Genomic DNA, 20,610 nt, shown 5'->3' on the forward strand with positions numbered 1-20,610 from the left:
GCCAGCTCACCCTGCCTTTAATACACACTAACTCCAAAGAAATACTCCTAGAGCCAAATATTTTCATCTTATACACCACAATAGATCAGGACTCAAAGATCTCCAGCTCCCAAAAACCTTCACAAGGTTTATGTGAATTCCAAGTTGATTTCAACCTATTTTTAGGCATTGTTTTCTCTTTGTTCAACAATAAGCATGCTTTCAGTCTGGAGTGAATCCAGAGTCATCCATTTGTCCTTTTACAAATGGCACTATACGTCTGCATCTTAAATGTTCTTTGCCTGGTGGCACCCATCAAATGTTTAGATTTTGAAGGCCTGTGAAATAACCTGATCCCTATCCCCCTCCAACCAGACCCCACCAGGTAATGGGTTCACTTTCTTCCCCAGTGCTGCTGAGAGTGCAGACTCCTCTAGATGACGCTGTTGGGACTTTCCTGGGCAATGTCCAAAGGAGATGAAATTAAAATATAAGCCCCTCTATTTCTTCAAAGGTTGAAATATTTCCAAGAAGTCTTCATCCTTCCCTAAAAGTATCAGAGAGCCTCAAACAATTGTGTTCAGACTCTGACAGGTAACACCATGGGTTTCATTTTAATGAGCATCTCATTAACCAGTCCTCTCTGCCATGTGGTGTCACAGAGCCATGACAAAACAACAAGAAAAGGGCGAGCCTCATGGCTTCATTGTTTCTGATAGCCAAGTGTTGGGCCAGTTACTTGACATCTGTAATCTTGACGTGGGTCACATCAGCTACACATATGTGTTGACTGTTACTGTCCTCTCTTTGCTGGTAGTGTAGCTGAAGTTCCCGGAGAGGAGATGATGAATCCAAACCCTTCACTAAAACCACATGCTTTCTGAGAGGCACCATCTGCCTTGTACTTACTTGAGAGGTTCTGCAGAGCCTGAGTTAACCTGATGAGAAAGCCCAGTTGCCCCAACCTTTTGGAACCCAGTTCCAAACATAGTCTTGAAGTTATCTTCTGAAATTCTCCCACACTCTGAAGGATCAGGAAGGCTCTGGGGCTGCTTTCCGAGCCCCTCCCTCCAGCTGAGTCTTGAGATTTCAATTGCAGTGTGTGAAACGACTTCAGACTCATTTCTTCCTTTGTTTAACATTCACTGCTCCATGGGAAGACTAAAAGTTAGTGACAGAGTGCGGCACTAGGAGTGAGAAAAGCTTCTGAACCCAGCTCTGCTGTTCTTTTACCTGCTGTTGGGTCTTTGGGCTCAATCTTCCCACTAATAAAATCCATAATCTCCATTCACATGATCCTCTGGGTCTAACATTGTAAAATCTGAAGGAGAAGGGGCATCTAGATTTAAGTTTGCCACAATCCTTACTGTCTAATGCATAGTCCTTTCAATCACCTTCAGCAATCTTGATCCCCAACCCTTTCTCTCCCTTGATTTCTAAGAAAGTAGACACTGGGATACCACTGACATACCTTTTCTCCAGTTTTCTAAAGCAAAAGAATAGCCCACCATTCTTCCAAAAGCCAAAGCTTGTCAACAAAACACACAGCACCAAGTCCATGAGTCTGAAAGCTGTGATGATCAATGGTGTTTATGGAGTCCACAGTGATCTGAAGATAGGCTGACCTGCCAAAGAATCTGGAGCATTAGACTCCTGTCCTGTTTCTGTCACCAGCTTTCTCTGTGACCTAGGACAAACTTGCAATGCGGGTCACACTGGGAGCATGGAAGTGGTATGCTTGCCAAATTTGTACAGAGGCTCTTGTACAAGCAGGATGCTCATAACTTAGATTGCTACTGAGATGAAAAGTGTCTCTTCTGCCCCCAAGTCTCAGAAAAATCTCAACATGTGCAGACATAGTCTCCAACCTGGGGTAGAGCAGCAGACACATAAAAGCAAAAGTTGGAACCAGTACTGACTTCCTGGCCCCAGCTTCCAACACCCCCCCCACACACAGGCATCAGTACTGGCAGTGCAGATATACATCAGGTCAGTATTCTAGAATCATCTAGAAAGACACTTCTTCGTCTTAGTCTACAGTGCTCTCCATTTAGATAGGAACACTAAAATCTAAAAGAGAAACTCCTAGAATCCCAACACCCAACACATCAATTTAGCCTCCATCTCCAGATAGTTCATATTCTATTTCTCAAACTAAGGTCCTCCAGACTCATATTCACTGGGAAAACAGAGATCAGAGATAGAACTCACAGTCTAGGTTCCCAATAATCAAAGCTCTAGGGCCATTGCAAGGTTGCTACTGCATGGAGTCCCCTCTAGAAGTCTTCATAGTCACAATACAAAGTCTTATAGATTTACAAGCTGATGGTCTCATGATGAGCTACATGGTTTGTACCCCACACTATATTGTCTAGGTCATAACAAGAACCCTGTGACTTTCACAGCAGCATACCCACTCCTTGATCAGCACTGACTGGCCAAATATTCAAGCTTCCATCCCTGTGACTTGGGTTATAACTTGGGTGTCTTTGGTGTAGGTCTTGCCATCACCATTCACCATGTGGGAGAACGGAGGTCATGGTGTTAGCCTTTGGCTGAGAACTTTTTAATACTTCAGAAACCACCGAGATTCTTGATGTTTGGGCCCCACCAAGCATCTGTTATTCTTCTTCTCTGACAACATATCCAGATGTGAAAGAACACAGATGTTGCCTCTGGGGTTTTCTTCAAACTCAACAGTGCTACTCTTTCAATAAACAGCCCCCTCATTGAACCAGCTCCAGCAGCGCCATTCTTAGAAGGAGAAGTCCACATTTCTGCTTTAGCATGAAACCATCCAATAGATTCTTTAAGAAAAACTAAAATATGTCTTCCATTTGACTTCAGGAAATGCAAATGCTTCAAAATAAGATTGCTTTTTTCCATCGTTGGGTTTCTCAGAATTACAACTGAGGTTACCCCACTATACACATGAAGACCAAAGGGGAAAAACAGCAGAAAAAAAGCCCTCATGTGTGAAAGGCAAGCCTAGGCTTGTACTCTGCCACCATCTGTTTGTAGATGCTCAGCTCTTGCAGATGTTACCACAAGTCACCTGATGCAAAGGGGCCTTTGGACAAGAGAGATAGAGTCTGTATTTTATGTGATATCCTGGCTCTAGTCAAGGGCATGAGTCCTACTTTCCCAACTAACTTTGGCAGAATCTGTGAAAATGAGGCCAATTTTCTTCTGGGGTCAGGGAGTGGGGGAGTAAGCATCCCTACTCACTATACTGGTGCTGTAGGTACTGAGTAAGCCCCTAATGAAGGAAATAAGAGACATGGACCAGATGACTCCATTCAGCAAATGCTTATGAAGCATCTTCATGGCTGATCAGTAGAAAAGACTAAACAGCAGTCTCTGCCAGGGTGTGTTTCAAAGGACAACTGGCTTGATGGAGGAAGGGTTTCCTGGGGTTCCTGGGAGGTGTTCAGGTAGAAGCAGATCGTGTGGTTGTTTAGAGGAACTGCAAGCTTCAAAACTCTAGTAGGTGGGAAAAAATCTGTTTGGGCATTAGAGTCTCACTGGCTGAATTTTAATCTCCACCTCACCAGCAACTAGCTGTGTGTCTGAGACCAAACCAGTTAACCTTTTAAAGTCTAGGGTTTCCTACAGACATGATATAAATAACTGTAAACTGTCTCTCACAGGGCGGTTGTGAAAGCGAAATGAAATCATGGCTGTAGCATCTGTTATGTAGTGATGGTGACATTGATTACTATAAAGACATAGAGTAAAAGGGGATGAGAGGTGGAATGAGCTGAGACTAGAGAGATCAGGTGGGGTTAGAACCCATGAAGTCATGAATACCACCTATAGGAGCTGTAGGTAACTGAAATCAGAGAATGATTGCCAGCAAAGAGAGCCAAATTTACATCTCTCTGTTTTTTTTTTTCTGGTTGATGTTCTATAACCTCAAAGATGACACTGAACAACAGGGCATCTAATGTAGTCACAGTCCATTAAAATATCACACTTTAGGATCAGGGTTCTGATTGTAAACACTCCATGAGTATATGCAGGGCAGCAGAAGGCCTCTCAGGAGCACTGCTTAGGCAATGAGCATGGGATAATATCTAGAGACCGGGAGCTGGCCTTCAGCCCTTGATGGCCCAGAAGCTCTTTTCAGGTCAAGAGCAGCTAGGGATGACTATTGCCCTCACTTCTGCTAGGGTTCCTCTAGTAGTGAACTTACTCAGACAGCAGAGGGAACTCTTCACTCAACTTTGAATCACTCTCAGGATCCAAGGACCTTCTCAAATCTGGGAAAAGAAAGCAATGGGATAGTATGGTTCTCACAATATTCAGAGAGATAGTAAGTAAGCACGGCAGGACACAAGCCCTCACACACAGCTTACACCTGTTAGTCTCTACTAGATGGCTTGAGTGGTCATATCTGGTGACATCATCAAAAAGGCATCAACATCACATTGAAGGGCTTCCAGTTTACAGACAGGGGAGCCAAAGCCCAAGGAAGAGAAGAGATTTCCTCCAAATAAATTGAATTCATGAGTCATTACAGATAATGTACAATTTGGTCATTAGCATACAAAATGGCTCATATGCTACAAAAGAGCGGCCATCCTTCGTGAAAATACTAAAAATATTTTTGTTTCTCGAGTGCTATAATGGCACAAATGCTGTGTTTGTCTCTACTAAAGGAGATCCAGATGGGAAGCTTCCTGTTAAGATGCCATTAATGCTTTGTTGCAGGGTGGCCTAAAGAAGGAATTCCATCCTCTGGAATGAGACAGATGTAGGGAATCTTCACATTTCCACATGGTTACTTAGACTTGAGTATGTCCTTGGGTGTTTTCATAAAAGCTGATCCTGAATTAGACTGAGAACTAGATTAGCTAATACAGGTAAAGCAGGAAGCACATAGTCTAGTATTCATGCCACATGCTGGGTAGCAATAACTCCATCAATGTTGCTGTTGGGGAGACCAGTGTTTGGGCTGAAGGACATGAGATTTCCAGTATCCCTTGACCTAATAGAGGTACTTAATAACACTTTTCATGATGACTATCCAGAATGGTGCCCAGTACACTGGGGGAACTCAGATCATATTTGTTCAACTTCTACAGTCTTCTATAACAGTACCAGTTAAAAATAAACTTCAGAAATGTGAACATCCTAAGCCCTTTACCAGTAAAGTGAAAACAATAGTTTAGGGGTGGTGATGGTGGTGGTGGTGGTGGTGTTTAAATTTGACCCCACAGACAGAAACAGAAACAGAAACAGAGGGTCACAGAGAAAGATCTGGTTTTCTGCATTCCCCAGAGGAGCGCAAGAGAACTCATACCTGGTCTTGTTTTTAGGAAATTGTTCAGAGGATCTCTTATGTACCTTGAAAAGGACTCCATTCAAGAAGTCATGGGCCTACCTCCAAGGTCAGTAACCAGAGCCAGAAAAATCTAACCCGTGAAGGCCATGTCCTGGGCCAATATCCAATCCAGAAGACCCAGTTAGAGTCCGCTGGCTGAGCGTGATCTGCACATGTGTTCTTAGCTGACATCATACTTTTCATAAATTAAATCTGAATGTCTTAGAGGAAGAAGATGAGAGTACTTCTCTACAAAGCTGCAAGGCAATTCTTTCTTCAGCCCATCAGCTGAAAAAGGAAAAGTTTAGCTGTGGGTTTAGAAGTGGCACAATTAAATAAATAAATAAGCCGTGAGCTTGGATGAAGCTGTGTTAAGGGCCCTGTTGGGAATGACTGTGACCAGAGACAGATGGGCAGGTGTTCAAAAGCTCCCTCAGCAGGTGGGGGGTCCCTGCATTCACTTCTTCCAGTTTCCTGACCGGTCTTTGAGGACAGTTTCGTCCCTCACTTCCATCACCTCTCTGTCCTTCAACCACCCCCGTTGGTGGGCACCAACCCACTCATCTGGACCAAGTCTGAAATTTGCCTAATGCAAAAACAAACGGCCTCCATCTCCACCTCTGCCAAGTTAGTCACAGAGGAACTGCAAAATTGCCTGGTCCCCAGATTGGCAGCTTAATGAGCTCCTTGGCTCAGGGCCAGTTTGCATATGGCAGTGTGCTTTAGGTAAGAGCCCCTTGTAAATGAAACAGTAAGAGGCTCTCAGAGCACGAAAGAATGAGCTAAGGAAGAGATAGCCAAGATTTTCTGAATAGCCCTTTTGCTTATTTCCAAAAGTCCCATTTTGCAGTTAGATTAGTTCATGCCTTTCAATTGAATTGCAAAAAAGGTTTGTAGAGACAGCATTGAATCAATTAAAGCCAGCAGGCCAGTGTCAGGGTTCTGGAAGCACCTTTACCAGTCAGTGCTAATTTTCTTTTGTTAGGACTCAGAGAATTGGCTTTCACACACACATTTCATCTTAGAGACTCTGTTAATTCTCTGCCTTTCTAACAGTCCTGGATAGCAGGTGCCTGTAGGGGTGGCTGACGATGGGAATAATGCTACTTGTAAAGGAGGTCTAAGATATTTATTAAGTACACTTACAAGATAAACAGAGGGATAGGAGCTCTGGGAATGTGGCTAGCTTCCAAGAGAGAGAGCTTTTGCTTTTCCTTTCCTTTTATACCCTCACCTGTCCCACATGGACAGTATTGTGGGCTCGCCCTACAGGTGCCTCACTGTCTCACTGTGCGTGTGAGAGGCCCTTGCAAGGATGCTTGACTGCCCTTTAAGGAAAGCAGACATTCAAAACTTCAGACCAAACTAAAGGGTGTATCTTAATTTTTATTAGCATATGTCAATTGTTTACAATAATGGGCTTCGTTGTTGACATTTTCATGCATGCAGATAATATATTTTGATTTCATCTTAAATGCAAAAGTTAGCCAAGAGTCTCCTGAACAACTCAATACTGAAAGAGAATGGTATTGAATGTCACAGCTCTGACACCATCTGCAATACCTATCAAACCAGAAGTTAACACTAAATGCTCATTCATGACAAATAGCATAGGCCTTGTTGCAAAATACAGTCCAGGTAGGTATGGTCTAAAAGAGAAAATAGCCAGGAAAATGGCCCGGGAGGTAAAACGATTGACTTGTAAGCTTGAGGATCTAAACTGGAGTACTGGAACCTACCTGTTAAAAGCCAAGCATGGTTCCTCATGCTTGCAATACAGTGCCGCTAAGGCAGGGAGAGGAAGATCTCTGGAGCACACTGGCTGACCAGCCTAGTCTACTTGGCATGATTCTGGTCAGTGAAAGTCTCTATCTCAAAAACATGAATTAAGGGGCTAGAGTTATGGCTTGGCAGTTAAGAGCACATTTACTCTTCCAGAAGACCCAGCATTCACATCAGGTGTCTCAAAACTGCCTGTTCTGAGTTCCATCTCCAGGGTATGCCCTCTTTTGGCCTCCATAAGCATACGTGCATGAACACACACACACACACACACACACACACACACACACACACACACACACACACACTGGATACACTTGTATACACACACACATAAATAAAACCAAACCTTCAGGAAAAAAACCTAGAAACAAGGTATATGGTGTGTAAACTGATACCCAAGTTTGTCCTCTGGGATAAATACACACTGCACATGCACACATTCATTCATCCAAAACAAACACATATAGACATAAACACTGAAGAAAATGAGAAAATGAAATAGTAATAATTATATGATGTGTAGTAAATAATAAGAACAGAAAACCATCTATAGGCACTGTCTCGCATTAGAAAACCCTCCTGCAAGTTCTTTCATTTTCCAGTGCCTTATTGTATGTAATCCAACCCTCTAGCTCTGAGCATTAAACAAAAGAAAGACAGATGGTTTTCTTCCTGTGCCTTCCTAAGTAGAATCAATGAGCTATGAAGGAATATCCTAGAAAGAGTACTTCAGAAGATGTTTAAATGTTTGGGACAGTGGGCAGTATTCTGGAAAACAGGGCCACTGAATGGGAACCTTGAAAAACAGTTTTCCAACCTGTACCTAACATGTGAGCAATAATTCTGCTTCTACATTTCCAGTGTCAAAACATCTCAATAATACCAAACTGTCATGGAACCCAGACGGCGTCATCCACGGAGTCGGATACCAGGATGGGAACCTGGTAGTCCATTTCCCGGGCTGGTACTTCATCATTTGTCAACTGCAATTTTTCGTTCAGTGTTCAAATCATTCTGTGGACCTGTCGTTGAGGCTCCTCATCAATACCGAGGTCAAGAAGCAGGCACTTGTAACAGTGTGCAAGTCTGGAATTCAAACCAAGAACATCTACCAGAATCTCTCTCAGTTCTTGCTGCATTACTTACAGGTCAACTCTACCATATCCGTCATGGTGGACAATTTCCAGTATGTGGATACAAACACTTTTCCTCTTGAAAATGTGCTGTCCATCTTCTTATATAGTAGTTCAGACTGAATAGTCGCTCTCAGCCTTTAGGTAGAAAAAATGCTGTCTACCACACATTACTTCCAAATATGGGCAAAAGGAAAATGTTAGGACAACTGAAACTCAGTGTATGAATTAGTGTACTCCCCCTCTGTCCTTTGGAACGATCCTGCCCCAGGGCTTAGAAAAGGGAAGTCTCTTTCAGGTGGATAGCAAGGAATTAATGTAGTATGTGGACAGAGACACACATGGGCACCAGAAGGGGTTGGGTTGCCCCAGTCTAACCACTAATTCTCTGTTTGACCTGGAGACATTTTTTCCTCCCCTGGAAATCAGGGTCTGAATCTGAAAGAGTCGGAGGTGGGATTTGTGTCTCCCCAATGTTTCCTTCATCTCAGAAGTTGACATTTGTGACCTGAGATTCTAGATTGAATTCTGGAAGGTCCCAAGCAGAGGAAGGCCCCAGTATCATGATGAAACTAATACCACCAGGAAGGCCTGTTTGCTTCTCATCTCAGCAGGTCATAGGGACTTCCATGCTGCCTTGGGGAATGACACTCCACCAGCTTGTAATGCCCAAGGTGATGCTGCTCCTTACCTAGGGAGTAGCTGCTGCCATCTCCTGGGATGTACACGTAGAATTCCCTGCTACAAACACCTCTCAGTCCATTCTTCGTGTGGTTTCTAAATCCCAGAAAAAAGTTGTTGACAGACAACAAGGATCCTGAAAAGGGGGAGGTCTTTTGGGCAACAAGAATCAAGAACCTCTCCTGACCTGAGAGGCTATTCAGTTCCCCTGGCCTCATCAAGCTTGAGATTTCTACACCATTGAGGGAGATCAAGTTTGGTAAATCATTTGAATTGATGTGTGAGCCCTAGGAGGGGTGCTTCAGTGAGGAAAGCAACTCCTGCCAGTGTTGGATGGAAGAATGGAATAAGACAACTTTCTCTGAAGGCAAAGAGAAGAATAACGTTTTCCAGAGAAAGGCTAGAAAAGATTTAAAAAGTTAAGAAGAAAACTTGGTTCTTTTGATGTGTGAGTGGAAAACAGGAAAACAAAAACGACAAAGAAGAGTGGCTACATCAACCCCTCTTTGGCCTTCTCTATAGGTATTGGAAGAGGAGTTGCATTGTACAGGTCAAGTTATGGGACATGGTCAAATAGAATCAGGTTTTGTGAACACAAGGCTGGAGAATAAGGGGACCTGCAGTATTTGTATTGTACTAAAATGTGGGGCAAGTGAATCTTAGGGTAAATCAACTAGAGCATTGTAGAAAAGGCACCTGTAACCTACATGGGAACTAAGCAAATGCTATCCTCAGATGCTGAGTCAAGAAAGACTCCATTTTCATTTTTCATAGACTATTCTCTGGGTAGAGAGAGGTACATGATCTTTGCATTATTATTTGATCTGTTCCTAATTGCAATCTCTGTGCTCAGAAAGTCATTCACCAAAGACAGGAGGGCATTTCATTTTTTAAAAGAGTGAAATGTAGCAAAATGAAAATAAATAATAGACAACTGGAATGTAAATAGGAATCCAGGGAGTTTAAAACTAAATTACGATAATTTTGAGGGTAACTATCCCCCTTGGGACTTTCTGGTACATCTGTAATAATTACATTTTTCACTGATGTGACAGAGTCCCTGATAGACATGATTAAAGAGAAATATTTATTTTGGCAAACACTTTAAGAAAGGATACATCCCACCTCAGCCAGGAGGCACAGCAAAAGGGATATGAGGGCACTGGTCACACTGGGTCCACAGTCAAGAAACAGAGAGACATGCATGCTGATGCCCATCTTATGCCCTCCTTTTCCCCATTATTCAGTCTGGGATTCTACAGGATAGCACTGCCCACATTCAAGATGGGACTCCAATCCTTAGCTGAATCTCTAGAGACACTCTCACAGAAACAGTCAGAGGTGTGTCTCCTAACCCTGTCAACTTGACAAAGATTAATCACCACCACACATATGTAAGCAAGCATGCCATTTATAATGAAGCTACCTAAGATATATACTTATTTAGTAAAAATTTAGTGAGTTTCCACACTATGCACTCATGTGCTCCTCTTATACTCCACCCACAGTATGCATGCAAGAGCACACACACACACACACACACACACACACACACACACACACACACACACACACACCAGTACCCTGCAGAACTTAGTGAAGATCATTCGTAAAGATGACCATGCATAAATTGATGAAATGTTCCACTTTTAGTGTGCAAAAACAAAAGTATCCCTGATGTTGAGAGAGAGAGAGAGAGAGAGAGAGAGAGAGAGAAGTCATGTGTGTTTCTCTACAGTCAGAAACTGTTTCCACCCCCTCTCTAGTGCCCACAAGTGTCCTCTGCAAGCTGCGTGACCTGATACCTTTTCAGAACCCCCAGCCACATAAAAAATGGCTTGGAGAATCATTCAGCGTCCAGAAAAGGTGAATGGACAAAATACTGAGATAGAATTTGCTGAGAGTTTGATTAACCACATTCAGCAAAATATCATTGATTATCCCGAAACAGATGAACTCTCCAATTAAAAAGACAAAGAAGCCGGCCAGGTCACCCCTGTAGTGAGGTCAGTCAGCCTGGTGGAGTTCCCACAGTGTAGAAGGTAAGGGGGACACCTACCCTTATCCAGTCCTCGAGGAGGACGCCTGCCTGCCTGCGTTCTCACCACACTTTACTGGGTCTCCTGTAGCCTTGTGAAAACCTTCAGGTCATGTCTTCCCAGCCCCACACTGAAGTGGCCCCCAGCATCCAGGGAATCCTCTGCCCTTCTCTCTAGACCCCAGCCATCTCCATCTTCTCTATATTTGGTTCCTGGCTGAGTCATAGAAAAGGGCTAGAGCTGTTTAAGTATTGACCCCCAGAACCAAAGATGTTTGTGATCAAGCCAATGTTATTTTTGATTGAGATAATAAAGCTTGTCATTTAATTTGAACCTATGCACATATATTGGTGTACATGCAAGTGTACATGTATGCTCATATACACACATATGTTTGTGTGTACATTTTTCCAGTCATGTTTTACATGTCATCTGCTTAGTCTGGCTCAGGGGAGGAAGCCTGATTATTGCTTTGGGAATTGCAGAGTTTATATATACTTATATTTATTTTTAATTAAGAAGAGAAGTATAAATAATATTTCTCCTAGGCTTCATCAGCTTATTTAATAATTATTAATATTTTGCCATATTTACTTCTGTTTCTTCTAAAATAAAAATGCAGATAGAGTTGAGCCCTACTCTCCCATCCCCCACTCTCTTTCCATGGAATCATAACTGCTGTCTGGAAGTCTGTGCCTGCCTTTCATTTATATAAATTTACATTTGTCTTCTAAGGATACATAGTATAATTCTGTGTGCTTTAAATTTTTTAATAAAATGTACTTTATATAACATTTTGTGATTTGTATTTTTTCAAGTATCAGTAAAGTTTTGAGGTTTACCCTGACTGACACATGTAAATCTATCTCAATCACTTAAACATGAGATATCTATCTCATGTTTACAATATATCTTTGCCAATTCTCATAAGGAAAACATGTATTTCGCTTCCAAATTTTCACTACTTACTTCACACATGACTGCAATACGCTTTTGTGTGTGTGAGTGTGTGTATATGAATGTGTATGAGTGCATGTGTGAATATGCATGAGTGTATGTGTATGTGAATACCCATGTGTGTGTGTGTGTGTGTGTGTGTGTGTGTAGCTCCCACCTCTCACTGTCATTTTTCTGTACAAAGGAAAATGGCAGTTCCCCATAGCTGCTGGTACACCTTGGCTATGAGGACATAAACGCCTTATGACCGCCTTTGAGAACTGGGCCTTATTCCAGCAAATCTGAAAGTGCTCTTTCTGTCTCGTGAGAACTTCCCTCCTCTGTGCAGGCATTCAGCACTCCTGTACTGAGCACCAGTGTACAGCAAGCCCATTAGAGGTGCCAGAGTATGACCTATCCTGGTGAGCGTGTTTGTCTTTCCAAGGTAGCCTGGCTCTTTTCTGGATTAGGTTCTTTTTCTGGAGAAAAATTGAAAAGTGCCAGCATGCATAAGGACAAAGATATGTCCCAGAAGATCTTCTCCCAAGATCAAATGTTTAGAGTCTTTGTGTTTGGTACAGGTCACTTTTTTTTTAAGCTTTCCCCAGTATCTCATTGGATGATAATCCACTTTTGTGTCTTTGGGTGATAACTTTTTTCAAATTCCTGCTTTTATCTTTAAATCCAGCCACATGCCTTCAGTAGCCATTGGATTCTACCCATGGTTCCCTCCTGAGAGTTTATAATGAAGGCTGGCATACACCAGTCCGTACAGTGGTTCGTCCAGAATTGCATCTTTCAAACCCAGAAGGATTATCTCACATTGCCAGCAAGGATCAAGATAAAAACATGGTAATTATCATCTTGACTGTATGATATTCTTCTTAGTCACACAATATATTTTGTAAACCACTATCTTAGTAAGCAATCTAGATGTTTCAAAGCTAAAATATACTTCCCATACTCCAGAGTACCTAGGAATCCAGTGCTATGCTGAGACAGGGACTTGGGCATGTTGTCCACTCAATCATCTCTGAAGAGGCACTTGGTTTTACTCTATGTCTGTATTGGCAGAAGTCCCAGTGTTCAGTTTCTAGCAGACTACGTCCTGGAGAGGTTGGAGAGAGCTGAGCAAGCATCCATTCTGGTAATGCAATGTTGTTCACAGCAGGGGAGAAGATCCCTGATTGTGTTGGTTTCCTGTTCATGACAGCAGTGCTATGGTTCCAGAGGGCCCAAACTCCTGGTTGCCAGATTATTGAAGGGGTGACTGCCACTATGGCATCTCACTTCCTGGAAGTGGCTGTAGAAGTTGCCCTTATATGTCATTGATTTTTACTGTGTAAATGTACCACATTTTCTTTATCCATTCTTTGGTGGAAGGGCATCTAGGTTGTTTCCAAGTTCTGACTATTACCAATAATGCTGCTATGAACATAGTTGAGCAAGTGTCCTTGGGGGCATGATTGACCATTCTTCAGATATGTGCCCAATAATGTTATTGCTAGGTATTGATGTAGATTGATTGTCAGTTTTCTGCCATACTGATTTCCAAAGTGGCTGTACAAGTTTGCACTGCCTCCAGCATTGGAGGGGTGTTCCCCTTTCTCCGCATCCTCTCCAACAGAAGCTGTCATCAGTGTTTTTGCTCTTAGCCATTCTGACAGGTGCAAGACAGTAAGTATCTCAGAGTTGCTTAGAGTTGCATTTCCCTGATCATGAAATTTTCAGGCAAATGAATGGAACTAGAAAAAAATGATCCTGAGTGAGGTAACCCAGACCCAGAAATACAAATATGGTATTACTTACTCATAAGTGGATATTAGATGTAAAGCAAAGGATAACCAGATTAAAATCTAAAACCCCAGAGAAGCAAGATAACAAGGAGGACCCTAAGAGGGACATGCATAGATCACTTTAGGAAGAGGAAGTACAGAAGATCTCCTAGGTAAACTGGGGCTTAGGGGGAAAGAGGGAAATGGATGAGTGATGAGAACATGAGGGAATGGGATGGGCAAGTTGGGGGAGGACAGAGAAGGAGAGCAATGAAAGAGACATCTTGATATAGGGAGCCATTATGGGGTTAGGGAGAAACCTGGTGCTAGGGAAATTCCCAGGAATCCACAAGGATGACCCCAGCTAAGACACCCAGCAATAGTGGAGAGGGTGTCTGAACAGGCCTTTCCCCTTTAATCAGGTTAGTGACCACCCTAATTGTCTTCACAGAACCTTCATCCAGTAACTGTTGAAAGGAGATGCTGAGATCCATAACCAAGTCACACTTGGGCTGAGATCCTGGAGTATAGTTAGATAGAGGGAGGAGGTACGATATGAACAAGGGAGGAGGGTAAAGACCATGATGGGGAAACCCACAGAAGCAACTGACCCAAGCTATTGGGAGCTCATGGACTATGAACTGATAGCTGGGGAGCTTGCGTGGGATCAGCCTAGGCCCTCTGCATGTGGGTGACAGTTGTGTGGCTTGGTCTGTTTGTGGGAACACTGGTAGCAGGACTGGGATCTATCCCTGGTGCATGAACTGACATTTCGGAGCCCATTCCCTGTGTTGGGATGCCTTGCTTAGCCTTGATGCAGGGAGGAAGGACTTGGTCCTGCCTGAACAGGATATACCAGGCTTAGTTGACTCCCAATGGGAGGCCTTACCCTCTCTGAGGAGTGGATTGGGGGTGAGGGGTGAAGCAGGAGGAGGTAAAGGAGGGGAAACTGTGGTTGGTATGTAAAATGAATAAAAATTTAAAATAAATTAAGAAAAAATAAAAATAAAAAAGAAGTTGCCCCTGTAAAGGTTCAATCAGTTTTGTCAGTCCTTATTAAAACACTGTGATCAGTCCCTCGTTGGCCTTGGTAATGTGCTAAAATTAAATCTGTTCCTTCCCCTGGATTCCTACTGAGGAAGATCTCAGTATGGTCAAACTGACTGCACTTAGCTATTGTCTTCTTCCTGGAAGTCTCTTCTTATTTCCTACTCAGTCAGCATCTGGCCATTCCTCTAGTATCTCATGCCAAGCACCATCAGCTCACTTACATTATTCAAGACCCTTCCCAGCTCACATCCTTGGCAGTCTCACTCCCTACAAGCCCATCTCCAGACATCATTAACAATTGAGCGACTAGTGGCAGTCATTTATCAAGCTCTTAGTTGTTTGGCATTTTTCATACACTCATTCATTCCATCCTCAAATCAGCCTTAGGAGACAGACATCATTAGACCTATGCTCCCCATAACACAGAGAGTCCAAGCCTCTGAGTGCATGGCCACCACCTCACAGCCAGCGGATGTAGTGTTTAATTAAGGAGCCACACGTATCCCTCCTTTATGCCTGCCCCTCCTGCTGCTGCCTTTGCTTGAGTCACATTTAATTCCTTCCTGTTCCTCCAGTCTTCCATATTTTCCCTGTTACCAGGTGTCTGATTTCTTCATCCAAACGGAAAGCTTACTTCACCTTTTCCTTTTCATCACTCTCTTTCCTGTTTCTATGTTTCCTCCTGAGGGGAGTCTTCCAACTCCTCAGTGATGTCACTCTTCATGGCATCTCTTGGTTCTCTATATGGACATCCCCACTGACATCCACATCCCAGAGGGCAGCACTTACTTAGCTCTGGGATGCACACTCAGCAGTTCCTGGCATGGGGCTGACTATTTACTGAATATTTTATAAATGAATATCGAAGAAAGCCATTTAAAGCCCAAGTCCGTTTTATGAAAAGGACATTGCATAAGACATCCTGTTTCCATCTTGACACTTAAAAATAAGCCCAGATTATAGAAATGCAACTTGAATGTGCTATTTTTCTTATGAACGGTTTTTAACACTCAAAGGAATGTCTGTTAAATAAAGATGGTGTACACAGAAGATAACATTCACCTGTGCTACCTGGGAATTTGGAACAGGAAAGGACAATACTTCCTTATCTTTCCTAGATAGCTTTTATAGGCAAACTGTAGTACATATGCTGTGTAACAATGTGTGTGTCCCTTCTTCTTACTCTGAGGTAAAGGTTTCCTGTTTTTCCTGATGTTAGAAATAATTGTGGGGATATTAACCTTATAGAGTTTTCATTAACTTTTGGTGTACCATAGAATCCAAAGAAAGTTTTTTAATCCTAAAATCCTAGGCTCCATACAAGAACAATTAAATTATAATATATGAGGTTAGAATCTAAGCATCAGATCTATTTTAAGTTCCCAAATTTTAAAACAAGTTTAAGAGTTAATGATTTTGGAGGACAGGAGTAAGGAGAGTTAGGGAGCAGATTAACCAAAACTAAGGATGTATGAAAAATCTTTATGGAGACCTGCTCCATATTCGTAAGATAATAGTTTTAAATAATCTTGAACAGAGGTATCCTGCATGTATAGACAATGCTGCTCCCAGAAGACATTACATAAAAATCTCAGTGGGATCTATAAGTTTTTTGGTCAAGAAGGCCCCATCAGTCTCCAAAAATAAGCATATTCTATTGCTCTCAGTTTCCCATCATAACTGGATGATAAGACCCAATGAAAACACCATACACTTTGGCTGCAAAATACAGGGAAAACGTTATCAAATTAGCTAGGAAACTACTTCTATGCTGGCTACTGGAAGAGAAGAGGCATCATTGATCTTACCTAGTTCTGGACCCTACAAGCTATAATACTTATCTGCCAGATAAATGTGCCCACTGGTGCAATAGTGGTATGAATGTTATGGGAATAACAAACTGTTGTATGATTGAATTTGAGTTCTACTCCCCAGGATAGAGCTCATGCCTGATGCTATAAACATAGTCAAAAGTCCATGGCTGGGGAGATCATTGGCCCTAGGGAGGATCCTTCTTTGCTATTTTGCTGAGTGTTCAGTTTGTCAAACTACCATTTATGTTATACCTATAGATCTGTGCTACACTCAAATGGTCAAAGAAACTTATTTTTGCAGTGGGCAGCAGTCACAACTGGTCTGCAATAAGTGACTATGAGAGTTCAGCCCTAAATGGGACAATTATAAAGTCTCACTTAGCAAAAGATGAGGAATTAAAACAAATATAAGGCCTAGAGGATGGGGAAAAATGATGTGAAATACTGTCTTCTACAAGGTACAACATGGGCATTGTGCTTATGAAATCACAGTAACTATGATTATCACATAAGACCTGTACAAAATCAAGCCAACCAAAATTCCAACATGGATGGGGGGTGGGACTCACGAAACCATGCTCCTAGATGAAGATCTGTTGAAAAATAGAATCACTCAGGAGGGAGTGTAGCTACCAGTAGCTCATCCATGCTCCAGTGTAGAGCCCCACGCTCTACATGGGCAGCCTTGACTGAATTCAGTGAGATAGTACAAGAAGAGAGACAGAGACATGGAAAAGGACAGGATGGGGAGAAAGGTAGGGGAGGACACGAAAGTGGGGTGGGGAGAGTTGGAAGCAGCAATCAGGAACAACCAATATGCACTTTATGCATGTGTAGAATTCTCAAAGATAGATAAAACACACTATTTCAAAAAAGAGTCAATGGATTTAGAGAACACAAAGCTGGGCAGGTAGGAAGGGGAATGAATCTGGGATGAGTTGAAGAGAAGGCAAACATTATTAAAACATGCTGTATGAATGTCTCAAAGAATTAACAAAGTTTTTAATTTAAAAAGTCAGTATGTAGTGTTGTCATGTGCCACTTGTGTTTTTAGATCTTCTGCATGTGTTTCAGGAAGGAAGAACAAGCCATGAAGAGGTGGGGTTATTGTACTCACTCCAGGTACCCAGGCTTGAAAAAAACTGTGTTGAGTTTAAACCCTGCCCACTCCTCTTCCTGACTCCAGCACCTAAGACAATAAACTGATTTCCTGGGGTTATTAGAAGAACACAAAGAGCTACAAACAAAGTGACTGGTACTTGCCTTTCTCTTGTTTGGTGGCATGATGATTAAGGCAATGGTTATTGTTTTAAAACGTAAGATAATCCTTGGCATTATTTAAAGGGCCAGATGGAATCTGCCTGGGAATTTATCCTTATGGAGAATACAGTCAAAATGTGTGCTTATTCCAGCAAGACTAATGGAGGGACTCATGATGTTCCACCCCTAACAAAACTGGAGGTGCACAAGCAGGCAAAACCTCTAGAACTCAGTGAGTGGGTCATTAAAACATGAAGAGATGAAGATGGGTAGAGCATGATATGAGCAAGAGACATTGATTTACTATGCAACTGGTAAAGAATAAAAATAAATTAAAATTTTAATGTGCACTAAAAATAAATAAAATATTAAAGTTAGTAATTTAAATTTTTACCATTCAAATTATGTTGGTGTTTGACATCACCAGACAACCTGTACATAATATAGTATCTCTTACAGAAATGAAACACAGTGTAGAATTTTGTTAAGGATCATGGGATATCTCCAAGTACCGTGATGTCTAGAGAGCACTGGCTTCCCTAGTATAGAAGATTGTTTAGAATCCACTGTGTCCCCTGTTCCTCCTGCTCTGTCTGCCTTTGGTAAATAGTCTTCCTTCCCTTTCTGCATCTAGATTTCTAGATTTCTGACATTCTAGATTTTAGAGAATGCATCACAGGGTTAACATGATGCTACTATTCATTAGAAATTATCATCAGTTTTTAAACCTTCGCTTTTAGCTTGCTTTCTCCCTATGGATTCTTGGGCAAGAACTGGGTCTAGAGCAGGAGCCTGGCCATTGTTCTGAAAGCTTTGGACACCATCCACAGGTTCCAACAAAGGTTGTACTTTCCCTGTGACAAAGAAAGGAGAGAACTCATGTGAAGGTGGCTAGTGGGAAAATACAGTCCCTACAGCCTCAGCACACTTGAATGAGTCCTGATTCAAACAATTGCCAATCTTCTGACCTGGGCAAGTCTCAAGGATTCCCCTTTCCTCTGCTTTAAAATGAGAAGAATCCTTCCCAAACGTCAAGAGAACATGTATACTAAGCTTCCAAAGTATGCAACTGGGGCATTTTGTTATGGAGTCTGTCTCTGAAAGACCTTACCTTGTGGAGAGCAGAGCAGAAGAAAATGAGGTCTGAAAGGAATAAAGGTCTATTATGCACACACAAAGGTGTTCCCGTCTGCATCAGGAGAAAACAGCCATTGGCTCAGCAAAGATCTCTATGAAGCAAACACTTCCATAATCCCTACAATGTGGAGAGCTCCTTGGGAGAGGCTACTGGCTACTATGGAGGCAGAGCACATGGGGATCTCAACTTCAGTGTCACCTGAGGCAACCCCAGACACGGCACAGATGAGCACCTTGTCCATATAGAAATGAAGCGAGCATCTGTCTCTGAGGCAGCACAGAGACAGGTGTGTGGTACAAATGGGATTCTGCAAATAGGATTGCACCATCAGCATCAGCAAATGGGATTCTGCAAATAGGATTGCACCATCAGCAGAGTGACAGCACTTCCGGCCAGAGTTATTGACTAAAGTGTTTCGGGACACATTAAGCAGAAGGTCAGTCTTTCTCCAAGAGACACCCATCCTAAGTAATTCACCATTGCATCCCCATGGCTAGGACCACAAATGACATAACTGCAGTGACCTTCTCATTCTCTGGCCTCTGCTGTCTCCTTGGTTTCCTTTTACCAGCTGTCCTCATACAGTCAGCAGAAGCTCTGCAGCCAAGAGAGGGAAAAATGCCTAACCCACTCCAGAATTGACAGTGAACCATCAACCAAAAGCTGAAGAAGACTTCATTTCTGCTGCTGAAGCATATTCACAAATACACAGACCTCAACTGTGACCTGTTCATGTTCCTCTGATGTCAGTCATGACGTATTTAGTTAATCCACTCTATAGCACGTAACCCTGATGGCTAATTCTTACTGAATCCTTGCTCACCAGATTCCAGGCAGTATGCTGAAGCTTCAAGAGACTGGAGGCCATTTCACCCTCCCAATAATCACATGGAATTATTGAAGAAACAGGGGTTCAAAGGAATGCAAAAACATGTCCAAGCATAAGCAACTTCTTAGCTGAAGTACCAGAAGTAAACATTCTCCACTGGCTCCAGAGCATCATCTGGCTCCACAGTGCTGTGAGTAGACAGGAGGCCGCTTGACCCTGTGCAAGCATCATCCACAAGGATTTTGCCCCACCCCCACCACTTCAGCTTAGTTAACTTGACTTCTTTAGTAAAATCTCAAATCAGACATCATTTCTCAAGAACCACTCTCAGGATACATTAGACACCCAACATGAGCCTGATGGCCTCATCACCAACCACTCATACTCTGCACCCTGTGTATTTGCCCTTGTCCTGTAAGAATGACATCTAAATGCAGGATGCATTCCCTCTCAAGTCTACAGAATAGAGCCGTTCTTCCTTTAGTTTTCTGGCAGATCTTCCACCATTCACACTCTACTCTGGGCTCCAGAAAAGGACTTGCTCCTTTGAGCCTCTGCAGAACCTTGAGTTTTGATGCTGGTTGCTCTAGAAACGGGTTACCTCTCCTTTTTGCCACTGACACTGGGGAGTGGAAAATCATGAGCCGGGTAATACCAGTCACCTAAGCCAAGCCCAGAATAGCTGGGAAACAGCTCACTCTGCCATGCAGAATCACCCAGATCTTTCTGCATTTTGGAGTGTTAGCACAAATTTTCTGGGCACCAGAGAGAGGAAGAAGCTGGCCACCCCCATCCCAAAGTGTGTACTCATTTCCTGCCCAGGATGAACCACTTCCCTTCATGAGTGCCTGTATGAGAACTAATT

General features: G+C 42.6%; 1 protein-coding gene across 2 annotated transcripts in view; it reads left to right on the forward strand.

Moving 5' to 3' along the window:
* Nucleotides 1-11,731, forward strand: part of Tnfsf8 (TNF superfamily member 8) — a 28,038-nt gene extending 16,307 nt beyond the window's left edge. The window contains exons 3-4 of one of the 2 annotated variants that reach the window (XM_005075108.4): nt 5,301-5,372; nt 7,952-11,731. In XM_005075108.4, the coding sequence (XP_005075165.1) occupies nt 5,301-5,372; nt 7,952-8,346 (467 nt within the window). In that variant the 3' untranslated portion in view covers nt 8,347-11,731. The remainder of the gene's footprint in view (nt 1-5,300; nt 5,373-7,951) is intronic. The other variant, XM_021230125.2, reaches the window with a different exon arrangement.
* The last annotated feature ends 8,879 nt before the right edge of the window (nt 11,732-20,610 follow it).

The sequence above is a fragment of the Mesocricetus auratus genome, unplaced genomic scaffold (assembly GCF_017639785.1).
Source record: "Mesocricetus auratus isolate SY011 unplaced genomic scaffold, BCM_Maur_2.0 Super-Scaffold_100014, whole genome shotgun sequence".
Taxonomy (NCBI): domain Eukaryota; kingdom Metazoa; phylum Chordata; class Mammalia; order Rodentia; family Cricetidae; genus Mesocricetus; species Mesocricetus auratus.